Source organism: Poecilia reticulata, linkage group LG12 (genome assembly GCF_000633615.1).
Source record: "Poecilia reticulata strain Guanapo linkage group LG12, Guppy_female_1.0+MT, whole genome shotgun sequence".
NCBI lineage: Eukaryota > Metazoa > Chordata > Actinopteri > Cyprinodontiformes > Poeciliidae > Poecilia > Poecilia reticulata.
In genome coordinates, this window is record NC_024342.1 from 1,534,653 (window position 1) to 1,550,064 (window position 15,412).

General features: G+C 39.1%; 2 protein-coding genes across 2 annotated transcripts; both read left to right on the top strand.

The window, feature by feature from the left end:
* The first annotated feature begins 1,237 nt into the window (after positions 1–1,237).
* Positions 1,238–3,230, top strand: LOC103473151 (cytochrome c oxidase subunit 5B, mitochondrial-like). The gene is made up of 4 exons (XM_008423145.2): positions 1,238–1,385; positions 2,307–2,377; positions 2,568–2,667; positions 2,749–3,230. The coding sequence occupies exons 1-4, from the start codon at positions 1,289–1,291 to the stop codon at positions 2,859–2,861; spliced, it is 381 nt and encodes a 126-aa protein (XP_008421367.1). The 5' UTR covers positions 1,238–1,288; the 3' UTR covers positions 2,862–3,230.
* Positions 3,231–4,625: 1,395 nt separating this feature from the next.
* On the top strand, positions 4,626–8,034 carry LOC103473152 (cytochrome c oxidase subunit 5B, mitochondrial-like). Its single transcript, XM_008423146.2, has 4 exons — positions 4,626–4,924; positions 5,480–5,550; positions 7,340–7,439; positions 7,577–8,034. Exons 1-4 carry the CDS (start codon positions 4,828–4,830, stop codon positions 7,687–7,689), a joined length of 381 nt encoding a protein of 126 aa, XP_008421368.1. The 5' UTR covers positions 4,626–4,827; the 3' UTR covers positions 7,690–8,034.
* The last annotated feature ends 7,378 nt before the right edge of the window (positions 8,035–15,412 follow it).

A 15,412-nucleotide genomic window follows, 5' to 3' on the forward strand; every position in this document is an offset into this window, starting at 1 on the left:
TACTCCTTTCCCATTTCAAGAATTTGAGAAACGGTTGTACTTTTATCCATTGCTGCATTCCTCGTTCCGCCTCCATTTCTTATTCTCAGTTGTTAGTATTCATCAATGTTAAAATGAGGCCACCTAATTTCAGTTTTTCTTGATGTCTTCTCTTCTCTCTTCTGCCTTCTTGCCATCTCCCTTTTTTTCTTCTTTTGAAAATACTGCCACGTCCTCTCTACAATCAAGAGTTATTCAATTTAATACTTGCTGATCATAAAAAAATATTTTATCTGTAAATGCGATGGTAAGACCTTAAATGATCTTCTTCTTCCAGGTTTAGAGGACGTGCATACAGAAAAATGCACACTATCACTGCTGTCACAGCTAGCAATGGGTCACATAATTTGTTGTACCGTTGCCATAGTAACACATTTTTAAAAAGAAAAATTGCAGAATGCGTGATCAAATTTTAAGAAATAAAACAATTTTTTCTTGATAACATTCAAAGCAGCTCTTGGCTAAGGCTATCAAACTTGATAGCTAAACTTGATAGTCAAGTATGTTATGAAGCATTGGTTTTAAAATTATTCCATATAATTAGTAATATTTAACTAGTCTCATTGCGTGTGCATAATATCCTCCTCTGGGACATCTCTAGACCGCAGAAAATGATAGAAGTTGTCCACCATGACTCTAATGCAGACACACTTCAACATGTCTCCTGGCAGAAACTGCATAACAGTTTAAAGGAGACATTACTCCTTTAAACTGTATATCTTAGCCCAGGAGTTCCTAAGCTTTTTGGTGCCACCCCCCCAAAACAACATTTGTTTTTGACCTTGGACCCCCTTTGTAAATACACAGATAATGCTACAAAATATGTAAACAAACAAATGTCACACTTCTATTCACTGCTGGACAGTTTCTTCTGTCTTTTTCTTATCAGAAACATGTCTATTTCGCATTTGCTAGCTATGCTATTTGACTAGCAGCCAATCAGAAAGATGAGTGTGGCAAATAACATTTCAATAAATTATTATATCATATCTTATAATAATGATTGAAAAACAGAGTAGGTTTTATGATAAAAACACAATTAAAAATGTATTTGTAAAGAAAAAAAACTAAGTCAGTATTTTTATTTTTGCATTTTTCTTCTCTCATCTTCAACATTGTGAAGCCACATTGTGGTGGCCGCGACCTCCTCCACAGACCGATTGGTATAAAAACAAACAGAAGGTGGCAGCAGTACGCTTTTGAGTCGTTTAGTCCGCCCAAACAAAACGACGAAGAATACCAGGAAAACATGGCATCAAGGTTACTGCTCCGCACCGCGTTCAGAGCCACAACGAGCTGCCGGGCTGCCCGGGCTCCGGCCCTGAGGCGCTGCATGGCTGCTGGAGGTGAGGATGGGACTTTGGTCGACAGGAACACCCAGAAAAGCCGCTGAAATGAGAGATTAGCCGTAGTTAGAACAAATGAAATTCATGGCGGCGGACCGCTTTCTGTTTGTTCCTTCATAGACCTCGGGCTTCATAGGGAAATTGCCCATTTCTGTTAATATAGTTTCATCTAGTTCTATAAAGCCACGTCGTTTATTTATCAAAACAAGTAGGAACTTTAGTTTATTTCGGCTGGTTTTGAAAATAATGAAATAGGTTTTCAAATAGTATTTTGGTTTCATGAGAGACGTCACATTGAATACAGAGCAAATAGCTGATGACTGGTGCTCAACATGTTGCAACTATATTTCCAGAAAATATTGTTGCAATTTGAGAGAACAGATAATGATGATGTTTTAGTGGTATATTGTGTCGACTAAAATTGTCAGAACTCGTTTCACTGAATGCATTTTGCAAAGTTTTACAAAACTGACAATGGATACACTGTCAACAGTATCAGTTGTTTTAAATCTTAAATTATTACTGCCCTTCATTGTCTAACTGTTGGCATTTATATATTTCTAATGTCTGTTTTTGTTACTTCTGTTGTTTTATCCATGGTGATGTGTGCTGCTGCCTTTCTTGCCCAGGTCACTCTTCTGAAAGAGGTTTTGATCTCAGTGGGGTTTTTTTTAAATCTGCTTTAATAAATGTCATTTAGGTGGAATACAGAAACAGAATTTGTTACTTTTAAGATCTGACTTTTTAGGGCAGAATTCCTGATTTTACTTGAATCATAGTAATTAAAGTGTAGCAGAACAATTGAGGTAAAAAAAAAACAACAACAAAAAAAACAGCTGAATGATCTCATTAATGTTGTCACCATCACTATATGTCACTAAAATGAATGCTACCTGAGTGAATAATTTGCTGCTCCACCAGGCATTCCCACTGATGAGGAGCAGGCCACAGGAATGGAGAAGGCCATCATGAAGGCCATGAAGGAGGGAACGGTGAGTGTTACAATCAGCAGTGCAGAAAAGTGACATAAAAAACCCAACAAATTTTTAAAAATACTCGGTGGGGTTCTTGTGTAGAGTCAGCTGTATGAATCTGCAGCAGGGGGTTAGATTAATAAAACATGAACAAAAACAAGTTATTTTACATTTTCGCATAATCGGCATCTTCCTCTTCTCTTTACAGGATCCTTACAACATGATGAAGCCTAAGAGCTACACTGGCTCCAAGAACGACCCCCACCTGGTTCCCTCCATCACTGACAAGAGGGTTGTGGGCTGCATCTGTAAGTCGTCCTGTAGCAGCTCGCTGTGGGGAGCGATTTCACATACGCTCGTAACGATGTTTGCCTTCATCCTCTGTGCAGGTGAGGAAGACAACACCTCCATCGTCTGGTTCTGGCTTCATGAGGGCGAGTCCCAGCGCTGCCCCTCCTGTGGTGCCCACTACAAACTGGTGCCTCATGAGCTGCCCCACTAGCCTGCAGCCCTGTAACCTGTACAGATGTGTGTGTTTACGCCTTCAGCACTCATCTGTACCTTTTACAGCTTTTTTTTTTTTTTTGTCGCAATATTCATTCCTCCTTCAGTACAAGAAGAGTGAGATTATCCACGTCCTGCAGGATGTTTCCAGCTCGGCGTCCTTCCTGGTCCGCTCGTCTTGTTCTGTTGTTCTACTTGATCTACCTGCTGACCTCATCAGTCTTTGCTTTACATGTTAAATTTCCACACAGATACAATGTGTTTGGAAGACTCAGGCAGTTTACTCTGGTTTATGTACTGTACGCTGTTATAGTGGGTCCACTTTACTGCTGTTATTCAACCAATAAACATTGAGAACTCCTACTCATGCATGTCTCCTTGGCACTATTTATTACATGTTTTATCTGATAAATGTTACAGTTAATGGTGCACATGCAAAAACATGACAGGAAGTATTGGTAGCTGCACTGTGAAGCCAGGAATAAAAAAGTGCATATTAGAAAATTCCTCAAACATTCTACAATCAGATTTTACTGTCAAACTATTATAATAAAATGGATTCAAACTAACACATTTGTCCACAAGAGGGAATAGGTGAGTTTTGGATTTGGCTTCAACATGAGAGATATGTCCTGGTTTTCCACAAGCTCCTCAGTGCAGCTTTCATCTCACTAAGCTTTCCGGACAAAGATGGCAAGAGAACCAGATGTCAGTTTCTGGCAGTAACCTGTTTTTTACAGAATAGTTTTAATTCCACTGCAATGGAGGAGTTTTGAACATGTTTAATGTAGCCTGTATAATCATCTTAAAAAGTATACTGATGTATGTAGAAATTCAAATTCTATAATTTATTCCAGGTTTTGAAGTATGTATGCTGAAACAATCGATTATCTGTATTTACAACAGAGATAATTATTAGCCTTCACTGGGTGGGGTAAGTTACTGTAGATGTAGGTGAAACTGCACAAATTCCAAGACAGTCATAGAAAACTTGCAAGCTACAGGAAATAGCAGATCTTTCAGAAATACAATTTATTCAGGGGCAGAATAGATACTCAGTTCTGTTGAATTCGAAATTAAACATAAAAAAAACTTGTTGAAAGAGATTTGGGGAAGAAAATAGTGTAGATTCCAGAGAGGGTAAATCAATAATTAAAGGAAAAGAAATAGAAATGCAAAAAAGATGGAATGAAGATAAGAAAGGAAGGCAATTGTAAAAAAAATAAAATCTGTAACAGAACTATAGAGAAAAAAACAGAAGAGAAGGTCTAATCAGTGGCGCAACTACACATTATTCAGGTGGATGCGAAAACAGATCGGCGACTGAGTAGGTTATACATACATAAGTGAATTTTTATTTATAGTATAATATTATTTATTTATAATAATTGTGATAGGTGAGGAGACAAAGAAAGTATTATATTTTGATGAAGATAAATATGTGACGTTAACGAGAGAATGAGGGGAAAAGAACGGAGTCAATGGGAAATTTAAAGAACAGAAGTGGATAATGAGAAAATCATTATTAAAAATAAAACTTTTTTTAGATAACACAAAATGAAAACAGAATATAGAAGGTGGTGAATGAGGTTACGAAGAGCCCTGGAAGTACTATGATGGACCAGACCGACAGGGGGCGCTAATGTAACTAAATTAGAAGAAAAGCTTCTTCGGAGGAAGTAGTCCATTAATGACATGTTTATTTAATCGTATTTAAAAGTGTATATGTGTGTATGCATGTGCATACATATGTGTTTATGAGTGTGTGTAAATTTGTACACTCATACACAATAATTCACCATATGTGAATTATTAAATTCCCTCTGAATATCATTGATGACCACACTCCAGTCCGGTAGGTAGCGGTAAATGCACCTTAAGTTGGTTGCCATTCGCCAATAAAACACAAAAGAAGAAGAAGTCCATCAGTCTTTACTATCTGACAACAGTACATTGAAGGAGAAATGGCTGCAAGGTTACTGCTCCGCTCCGGGCTGAGAGCCGTGACAACCTGCCAGGCTGTCCGGGCTCCGGCTCTGAGCCGCAGCATGGCGGCTGGAGGTGAGGCCGACACGGACACACAACCATCTAGATAACAGACTGAAGTGTTAGCTAGGCTAGTCCGTCTGACCGCGGAACGCTTTTTCTCTGCCAAGTTCTGCCAGGACACGTTCGGTTCTTGTAGTAAAAACCCGCAAAATGTCTTCGGTTGTAATAAGTTCATTTTCTGCTTGTCTGTGTTCAGCTGGTTTTGAATATCCAGATGTTCTTAAACAAAGCTAGGGGCTAACCTGCTGCTTAGCACTAGGCTAACAGTGACTGCAAAGAGGTCACATTTTGTTTAGATAACTGAGGGTCGGTGGTTCTGTTATTCATCTGCTTTACATTTGTTTCTATTCAGAGCTGCTACCTTCATGACCCAATCCCATCTCCCAGAAAAGTGATTACTCGGGTCTTATCGTGTTTTTTTTTAATTTTTTTTATCGCTATTATAAACATAATGGTTTGGATTTGACTGATAGTTTCTTGTAGTTTATTCATAGTTCTGTGAAATTATGAGTGAGCGGCTCTGTGGTACATTCTGAGTTTCCTCCTCTGTCATGTTGCTGCTCCCAGGCATTCCCACTGATGAGGAGCAGGCCACTGGGCTGGAGAAGGTCATCATGAAGGCCATGAAGGAGGGAAAGGTAACGTCACATTACATCATGTAGTTATGCTTTACACTTAGATGAAACTATATTCTGTGAAATAATTGGTTAGAAGAAGTCTTTCCTTTAAGAGATGGAAATATATCCCACCTGCTTATTTTTCAGGTTTTGTACTGAAGAAAAAGCCTCTTAAATTAATCATTCATTAGTTGTGAAGATTATTATTATTAAATTAATTTGATGGGGACAGACAGACATCGACATAGACAATCTGAACAGAAAGCAGTCCCATGTTTGAGTCATGGTGTAATAGCAACAGCTAATTCGCAGCACTTGTCCCTGGATGGGCTTTTAAACAGTACCTCTAAAAAATTGAAGTGATAATTAAAACAGCTCAAGTTTTATTTTGATCCTAAGTGAGATCACTTCCTGGTACAGCATTACCAGGAAGTGCCGGTTGATCAAAGTTGAGTTTATAATCGTAGATTTAACTTTTTAAAAATAAACTGAAAAGTATCTTAAACGTCTGATTTCAGTTGTCTCTATAAAAACATGCTAATAGGCACGTTAAAATGTGTTAAACTCATTTCAGGAACACAACAGTGAATCTTCAGACATTGTCCTTGTTTTGACACTGCAGTGATGTCGCTGGCTGTTATTGATCATCTTGTTTTACATCAACATACTAGTGTTGCATTTCAAATCCTGACCTACCAAGTTTATAACCATCATAGCATGATAGCAATTGTTCAGGTTCATGACCCCAAACAGTTGTTATTTATTGTAATGGTCTCTGGGCCTCACAAGAAGCCCAGATCTCCACCACCGTACCTGACTGTGAAGTTTTTTAGTTTTTTTTTTCCTGTTTTCTGGAGTTTCTGTAATTAGATTGTTGTGGCCGATGAATGATCTCGGATTTTCGTGAAGAACAATGAAATATTTTTAGCCTGGTTTTCCTGCCTGAGTGATTATTAATTATATGCTGGGATCATAGGCAGTATCACCATGACTGAGAGAACAGCAGCTGTAACACAGTGTCTTACCTTTTTATGTTTGGTTCTTGTGTTCAAACTTTTCCCCGTTCAGCACAGAGCTGTGTCCAGTCTGACCCGGTGGAGCGTTGGTGTGGCACTGACCAGCTGCCCTCAGGGCTGTTCAAGCTGAAAATGTCCAGATTCCAGTCGTGCTGAGCAATATGGTGGAAAATTTATCACGATATAAGGATTTTGTATCAGTCAATACGGATAATTATTGATTAGTTTTTTTGTTTTAAATACCAGAAACACAGCCAAGCTAGTGACGTCACTTCCTGTTTCATCCACAGTTTTCTTTCCACTCCGTTGTTCTTTATGTCATGAGGCTTGTCGATGAAACCCGAAACTGCTGCTGTGCAGGTTGTGCAACAGGTTGTTGCTAGGTAACCAAAGAGTGAGTTAGCTGATGCCACTCACCAAGAGAGGTTGAGCAGCTAAAGTCTTTCCTCTGCCTACATCACCCAGAATGCTGAGCGATTCTGGATCAGAGTTCCATGTTTAGTGACATGGATCAGCTCTGTTGAAATTTATTATTAGATTTATTATCTAGCCTCAGATTCCAGCTGTCAGCTTATTTCTCAGTGCATTGTTTCCATGGCGCTACTTGCTCTTATCTTAATTAGATCATCCATTACTAAGGAAACCTGTTTATTGATATAATGTTTGTTGTCAGAGGCTATTTCAGAATCAGCCAACACAGAACCCTGATCCCAGCTGAGACCAAGCTCCTGGATGGCAGGACCGTTAGTCCTACTGTCATCATCATCATCATCTTCCTCCTCTTCTCCTTGCAGGATCCTTACAACATGATGAAGCCTAAGAGCTACGCTGGCTCCAAGAACGACCCCCACCTGGTTCCCTCCATCACTAACAAGAGGGTTGTGGGCTGCATCTGTAAGTCACAATAACAGAATTATTAAATACATTTCTAACATGGCAGAAACGAAGCCAGCTCTCTAAAAACACAGTTCAGCTGTTCAGCAGCCTCAGCTTCCAGACTTCTGGCTCATGTTTTTATTTTCTCTGTGCAGGTGAGGAAGACAACACTGCCATCATCTGGTTCTGGCTTCATGAGGGCGAGCCCCAGCGCTGCCCCTCCTGTGGTGCCCACTACAAACTGGTGCCCCATAACCTCTCCCACTAACTTAAAACTAAGTCTTTTAGTAAATGTATTTACAGTACCAATTTGGCTTCTCTTTGAAATGTTAATTTTATCTCTAGACCAAGAAAACTCAGTGTTTTAAGTTTTCACTGTGCTTGAAGACGCTGTCTTTTTGTTGTTTGGGCTTGGTGTATTTCCTGGTCTGATGTTTATTTTGTCTGTTTTAGCACTTGATCTACATTTTAACCTCAATTTTGGCTTCACATGTTACATTTCCAAACAACTCAGATTTGTTTTGGGACCTTCAGCTTCAGTTTACATTGACTGTACTGTATGATGTTACATTCGGACCACTCCTATTGTTCAGTCAATAAAGTTCTGAACTCATTTGTCTCTGCTCAGATTTTTTTTATTTTTAAATCAGGTTGAAGACAATAGTTGTTTCCATTTACCATATAATTGCGCAATTTGACATTTTCAAAATAAAATTATAACATGGCAATTTTGCGCCAAAAGTTTTTTTTGCTGGAATAAGTTGGTTTATTTTGCAAAACTGCAATGGAAAATTTTTTTTTCGCATCACAAGTCAAAACATCTGGATGTTACTACTGGTGCAAACCACAAAGAAGAAAACAGGAAGTAGAGGATCAGCTTGTTTTTTAATGACTTGTCAAACTAGCTACTGATGCAGTTTCCTCTGGATCCCGTTGGTTCTGAATGAAACCAGTGACTGCTGGACACTAAAGTTCTGAATCAACTACAGGTTCTCATTAAACTACAAAAAGCTTAACTTGAACTAAAGTTATAGTCTACATTTTCCTGTTACTGTCTGATACTCTGACCCAGGATCAGCTGTGAAAGGAGTAAAATGTGCTTCTAAATATCGAGTTGAAGCAATCTTAGGAGGAAGACTCCTAAGGGCAGCTGTTATTATGACCATGGTTCAAGTAAACGCCCTGACGAATCGCATGTTGGTCATACAGAACCTCAATGGAACATAATAGAACATACTTTTTAAGATCCATAATCTTTATGGATTATAAATATTATGCCTCTTTCTGATCCATAGTCTGCAGTTCTATTCTTGCTGGTAATATTTTTTGGACTGGTCAAATGAACTGAGCCTGTCATTTTAATCAAATCACTGAGGATTTCACTTGTGGCGTGTTTGTGTTGTTCTTCAGTCTACCAGCAGAGAGCGCTGTCTACCAAAACTTTTTGCCTACTCATATGCCAGTGGAAAGTTTGGACAGTTTCTCATCCAAAGTTTAAATAACCTTTGAATTTACCTCAGTGCTTCAAATCTGAAAGACTTTTTTTTTTTATTATAGAAGATCTTTGTAATCATCATGGATTATTCGGTTTTCAGTGCTTCTGCTCACCATGGCAGCACTCTGTCTGTTGTTCACAATATAACTCAAAACCTGCACATCTGAATTGACTATTGCATTATATTTTATGCCCACTGGTGAATCATCCTGTTTATCTGTTAAGATCTGATGTCTTATTTGCAACACGAGCACAGCCAATTTCATTTCGTCCCGCTGTAGTGCTCACCAGGTTGAGATCCGGTCAGCAGCAGGTGTAGCTGCCATATTAACATTTGAGTGCACTGAGATCAAAGGTCCAATATGAGGTAGCATATAAGCCATGTCCACTTCATAATCATATTCAGGATATGGACTCAGGGTGTGGTCTTAAACATCTGTGCAGAGTTTGGTGTAAATCTGCCAAGTGGTTTTCCAGACATAAACTTTCTGACATTCACTAAAACTAAAACTGCATAAAAGTCACCAAAGGGGCAACATGTCATCCATCCCCCGTTAGGATCTGAGTGTTTGTTCTGCAATCATGAAAGGTTGTGATCACCAAGAGTCACTGTTTTGTTGCTTGAACAGTTTTTTTTTATTTCCTTTTTTTTTCTATATTGTTTAGTCCATAGGTGAGATGTAATCAAAACTGGGTTTTGTCTTTATTGTGTTATAGCCAAATATATATAGTTAGGAGGAAGTGGGTGTGGCCAGAGTAAAAGCGATGGAGAATCTCCCAAGGGTTTTAGGGGAGGGTCTATGGTTTATGAGTTAAAAACTCAAATTCACTATCCTGCGCAATAGCGCCCCCTCCCGATGTTCCTCACAGACATTTCATGATGTTCTGTGAAACATGATGTGAAATATATTTTTGGAAAAGTGGAGCTACAATAACTCAGCTGGTGCACTCCCTCTCTGCGCACAGGGTTGACTCAAAGTTAACTGGAAGTGTCTGAATACTTGCCAACTCAAAGGAGAGCCCTGCAGAAAAAGACATAGACCAAAGAGGAGCACCATAAGACGCAGAGACATCTGCACAGCTCATTAGGTGGTAGGAAACAGGCTGCAGCAGATTTAGAAGTCAACAATGGTTAATGAGACACTGAGGGGGAGCCAGGCTCCAAAACCACCCAAAACGAGAGTGGGCTCCGTGGCTGGAACCTAGACTTCTTTATTACACATTAAAGTTTTAGCTGGTAGTTGTGAGTGTAACCTATGTAGAGATTTACAACAACCTCCCTAAGAATAACACTACAAAACAATATGGTCACAATTACATATTTATAATTCCAATATGTCGTTTTAATCTTTTTGTCTGTCTTTAAATGGCTCCATTCCAGCTCATTTCTGAAATTCATGATGTGTTGAAAACTATAAACACCAATTGAACTTTTCCACATTTTGTCACATTACAAGGATAAGCTTCAATATTTTGGGGGCTGAATGAGGTTAGCTGATAGGCCAACATGGTGCTGAAGTGGAGGAGAGGATTGGTTTTACACTAAAAGCTTGTATGATGTTCATCTGTATTTGGTACTTCCTGTCACTCAGAGTTAAGTTCCTCCAGCATTCCAGAAGGACTGGCGTCTGCGGAGGTTTGTCCAGCTCTCAGTCTCAGGTGTTAGTGTGTCTGAAACCACAGATGCTGCAGCGGTCGTAGCTCTTTGCCGCTGGGTGTTGTTGATATCAATTTAATTACGCTGGCTCCTGAAAGGGAAGCAGAGAGTGTCAGTTAAATCATCTCATAAATTACCTGGTGAACATGGAGGATGTGGGCTGCTGTCCATTTGTCGTCTTTCAGGCTCGGCCAGCTGCAGCCAGGCTGCTGAGAGGAGCAGCTCTCACAGCCAAACGTCTGCACTCATGACCAGGGCTCAGCTCCAGAGTCACCACAAGCCTCTGGGTGATGTTTCAGTCTTTTTACATACATTTCCCTTGTCACTGTCAATTTTTGAATTCTTGTCGCTTGATCTATTTGGTCAAGACAAATTGTTTCCTCCTTTTCTTTTTGTCTGTTTTTTTTTTTTAAAGAACAAAACATTTTTGTTCACTTCTACTTTTTGGGTTCCACAGACTTTGGAGTAAACTATGTTTGCTGAATAATGGATTATAATCAAGCTAACTCCAAGATTGTAAATAACTAAGTTCTACTGTGTAATTAATCTTTCCATGTAATTTTAGCCTAAAACAATGTTAGTACTGTAGTGTAGTTATGCATGTCATTTACAAAATAGGTACGTAGGAATAAAGACTTTCACGAGTAATTAAAATTGTAGTTTATTATCAATAGCAGGAAATCAAAAATAAAAATTAAGTGTAATTTAAATACATTACTAATATATATTTAAAATATATTTGAAGTATATGAAATATATATTTTTAATATAAATCTGAGACAGAATTATTACACTCAAAATATAATAATATCAAAATACAATAATAAAGCTCTGAAATATATTTAAAAAGTATACTAAGAACAAAATTAGTTGTTCCAAAATAGTACAGTTTAAGTAAATCGATAAAAGTATACTAAAGTATGTTAAAATTTAGTATACTAATGCATACTTTTTTTCACCTGGGCTGTAAAGCAGGACTGTCCTGGTTTTGGAGCTGCTTATAAATGTCTGAAGTAATTCTAGAGAACAACGGCCAATGATGGCACAAATATAAAGTTGTGCCATCATATATTGTAAAATGTGTTCCATAATTTCAGGTAATGGTTCAAAAAAAGTAGAGACAACCAAGAACAGGACCCTGAGGTTCCCCACATGTGATCACATGTGATCTTTTACATGCTTAGATTTGATCACCAAATAACACACAGTAATCCTGGTAGCAGTACCAGACAATGCCACCGTTTCTCTGTCAAATGCAGCACCGTCACTAAAACAGTGACTGTAGTTTTTAATAGGTTTTAAGGATTTGGGTAATTGAGAATCTCTGTCCTTTTGGTTGCTATGGGAACCATAGCTCACCAGAGGCTATGGCGTTTCGGAGAGCTTTTCATTTCCAGTGGCTCATTGCATGATCACAGAAGATTGTTAGAGAAATTTGATGTCAGTTCAGTGCTGTCCCTGCTGATGGCTGCAGGCAGCAAAACAAAAAACAGAGCAGCTTCATCGTGTCTACATGTGGAGGGGAAACCAAGAAAACAACAACAAGCTCAAAGAATCCAATATCAAAATCCACAGCTCAAGTAAACTTGGTTCATATCTCAGCCACTGGGAGATGAAGGAATGTCAAAAAATATTACAGCAAGGCTGAGTGCTGCCTAATGGCCCTGACTGTGACCCTTGAGTGGCTATCAGACCAAGGTACACACATCTATCATAGAGAAACATGTCAACAAAGACGTTGGCAGATGCTGTTGTTGAGCTAGTAACAGATGTCATAAATCAAATGTAATTCATAAAAGACAAGAGCTACAGAACACAAGTACATCAAAAATGTTATTTTAAAGTCCATTCACTTCAGTGAGACAGTAAAGAAATAAAAATGAAAATGCAAAACTAATAAAAAAATTTATTTAGCCATTTTTATATGATAACATTTCAGTTCTATATATATTTTTTAAGGTTTTATTGGCTCTAGTGACCTTTATTTGATAGTTAATTGACAGGAAAGTGGGAAATGAGAGAAGGGGGAAGATATGCAGCAAAGGTCACCAGGTCGGGAATCAAACCTGCGACGGCCACATCGAGGACTGAGGCCTCCATATGTGGGTTGTGCTTAACCCCTGCACCGCCACAGCACACCACCAGTTCTATATTTTTATAATAGTATTTAAACTGTCATTAATGTGAAGCATAACTTAGAATAACTTATTGAAATATGATTTGCATTGCTCAACCTTCTGATTGGCTGCCAATAAAATGTATTATACTGCGTTCAGACCGAATGGGCGTCTGGTTTACACGCAAAGTCTAGCACTGCACGCCTGAAGCCTTTCGACCATTTTGAGCATTGAACGCATTTCAACCGAGTCCAAACACAACAACATTCTGTTGCTTTCAGAACAGACGCTCTCTCAATATTTCATCCATCATTGCTCAAAGTAACCGGGGAAGGAAAAAAAAGACAAGAGGCTCTTCCCAGCGCACGTCAAAGTAAATACAGCCAAGCCACTCTCTCAATTTTATCCACCTCTGCACAAATAGGCCAGCAACATAAAACAACAACTCTTCCTGATGCGTATCTAGAGCAAGTGGTCAAGTGTTTGACGCATCTAATTTGAACCGTCAGACGCTTTTTTGTTGCATGAAATGCCTTTAGTCTGAACACAGCATTAAGCTGCTTTGCTCTTCAAGCTAGCATAGCTAGTGTGAAATGCTAAAGTCTCTGTCAAGAAAAAGACAGAAAGATCCTCCAGTATCCGTTCTGTGGAGGACTCAGCTGGACAAACACTAAAAACTGCTAAAATCAGAAGGTGTACAGTAGCATTTATGCTAAACAAACATAACAATAATACAGTGGAAAAAAACATTCTGAATGTCAATGTTTCTTTAAATATTTGTATTGTTTATGGGTTTGCAAAGGGGATCACAGATCAGAAGCTGATGCTGTTTTTGAGGTCATGACCTGGAAAAGTTTAGGAACCCCTCGACTGTAACACATGTAGTAATTACACAGAGTGACACTGTCAAGTCTTTATTTTTACTAATTCTGATCATTTTCTGCATACAGTAGATGAAAACACAACATTTCAGATTAAAATATGTCAGACCAATAAAAAAAAACATTGCATTTTTGTACAGAAAGGGATAACTAATGACGCAAATGTAGAGGCTGGTGTCAGCTGGAGGAGAAAGAGAAAGAAACTGAAGAAACACAGAGACGTAAATCCCCTCAGAATGTGAGAGCTTTATTAGATGTTTCACACGAGAAAAACAGAAAATTATCAGAAAAATCTGCAGCTAGACCCTGAATTAAAACCAGTTGCAGATCTAGAGCCCACCCCCAGCGCGACCCCGAGTGCAAGTGACAGAGCTGTTGTTGATCTCCCACAAACTTCCCAGCAGGAAGCTGCAGCTAAAAGACTCCTGCTGAATATTTTACTGCCCTCATGTGGCTTATGCCTGCAAACAGCTCACACATCAGCAAGGCGCCGCTAAATGTCAAACAGCAACAAAGAGAAAGCTAAAACATTAGTAGCTAATGCTGCACGCTCAGTAAAGACTGGGACTTTGTTGTAGCTAGGCCCAAGTGGACCCGCACTGCCGTCTGTCCTCTCGTCTCTTTAATGGAGTGTGAGTTTTCACGCCTGCGGGCGGACGCAGCTGACACAGAGAACCAGCCGGTGAGGCTTTGGATCAGAACCATGTTCTAGGTCAAAGCAGTGCAGAGCTGTGGGGGCAGGTGCACAGAGAGGCTGATGTTCCAACTGAGCTGCAGAGCAACAGTCTGTGTCACTTCACCTGCAGCACGGGGTCGAATAATCAGCAAGTCATTGCAAGTCAGCAGCATTTTATTTTCACAGAGGGACAGAGATGGAGGAGGCAGGCGACATGCTGGTCATAAATGCTTGGAGGCAGGAACAGATTAAAACAGGCTGCAAGGAGCAACACGTTGCCAACAGGCTGCTGAGGAACGCTGGTGCACACAGCGGGGGGCAAACAGATGGCAGCAGACGAATATGTCAGAGGTCGTCTTTAAGTGCAGATCACTGCTCATAAATTAGCAGGAGCGAGGTGAGTGGACTAGAGAAGTCTAAATGAGTGAAAGCTGCGGTCAGATGACGCGGCCGCCCAGCAAGACCTGGTGACTCACTGAGCTCTGGGAATTATGTGGAACCATAACACTATGCATATGTAAGATATTTTATTAGTAATTTCTTTCTGCAGGTCTATTTTGTTATAGGAAAGTATTACAATATTCAAACCCGCAATTTAGCAAGATATGTAAATCAGAGCTGGACCACCAGACATATTTTGTCTTTACAGAATGACACTATTAAAAATATAAACAAGGGCACAATGCAACATTTTAGTGACTGTAATCTATAAAAGAGCTGCCTGTTTGCTGCAGTGGAGATGAAGATGGTCCATTCAGGAAAGCAGAGCTGCATCAAACTTTAATGTGGAACTGGAGAAAAAAAACAAAAGCAAATATTTAATTGTTAATGTTTGTCACCATGAGAATTTTATTTTACTTAACTGAGGTTAGTTTTTTCCCCCCATTGAATAATTGGGAAAAAAAAAATACTTCAAACTCTGCGAACCAGACCCTAAACTTACTTTAAAGTCTGGGTTGAGTTTTTTTCCCCTTCATTAATGACACTTTTATTACATTCATTGTATCTATCATGGTAATTCAGGGTGAGTTATTTTAAATTCTAAATGAATATCCTTGTTGGACTTTTATTTAAGTGTTATTTTCCTTCAAGATAAATTTACCTAACGCCAGAATAAATGAAATGTACGTTATGCAGCAAAGGAAATTAGAAGATCGGACATATA

Coding starts and splice junctions, on each gene's coding strand:
- LOC103473151 (XM_008423145.2), top strand. CDS start 1,289: ATGGCATCAAGGTTACTGCTCCGCACCGCGTTCAGAGCCACAACGAGC. Junction 1,386..2,306: donor GCGCTGCATGGCTGCTGGAG/GTGAGGATGGGA, acceptor CTGCTCCACCAG/GCATTCCCACTGATGAGGAG. Junction 2,668..2,748: donor GAGGGTTGTGGGCTGCATCT/GTAAGTCGTCCT, acceptor TCCTCTGTGCAG/GTGAGGAAGACAACACCTCC.
- LOC103473152 (XM_008423146.2), top strand. CDS start 4,828: ATGGCTGCAAGGTTACTGCTCCGCTCCGGGCTGAGAGCCGTGACAACC. Junction 4,925..5,479: donor CCGCAGCATGGCGGCTGGAG/GTGAGGCCGACA, acceptor TGCTGCTCCCAG/GCATTCCCACTGATGAGGAG. Junction 5,551..7,339: donor AGGCCATGAAGGAGGGAAAG/GTAACGTCACAT, acceptor TTCTCCTTGCAG/GATCCTTACAACATGATGAA.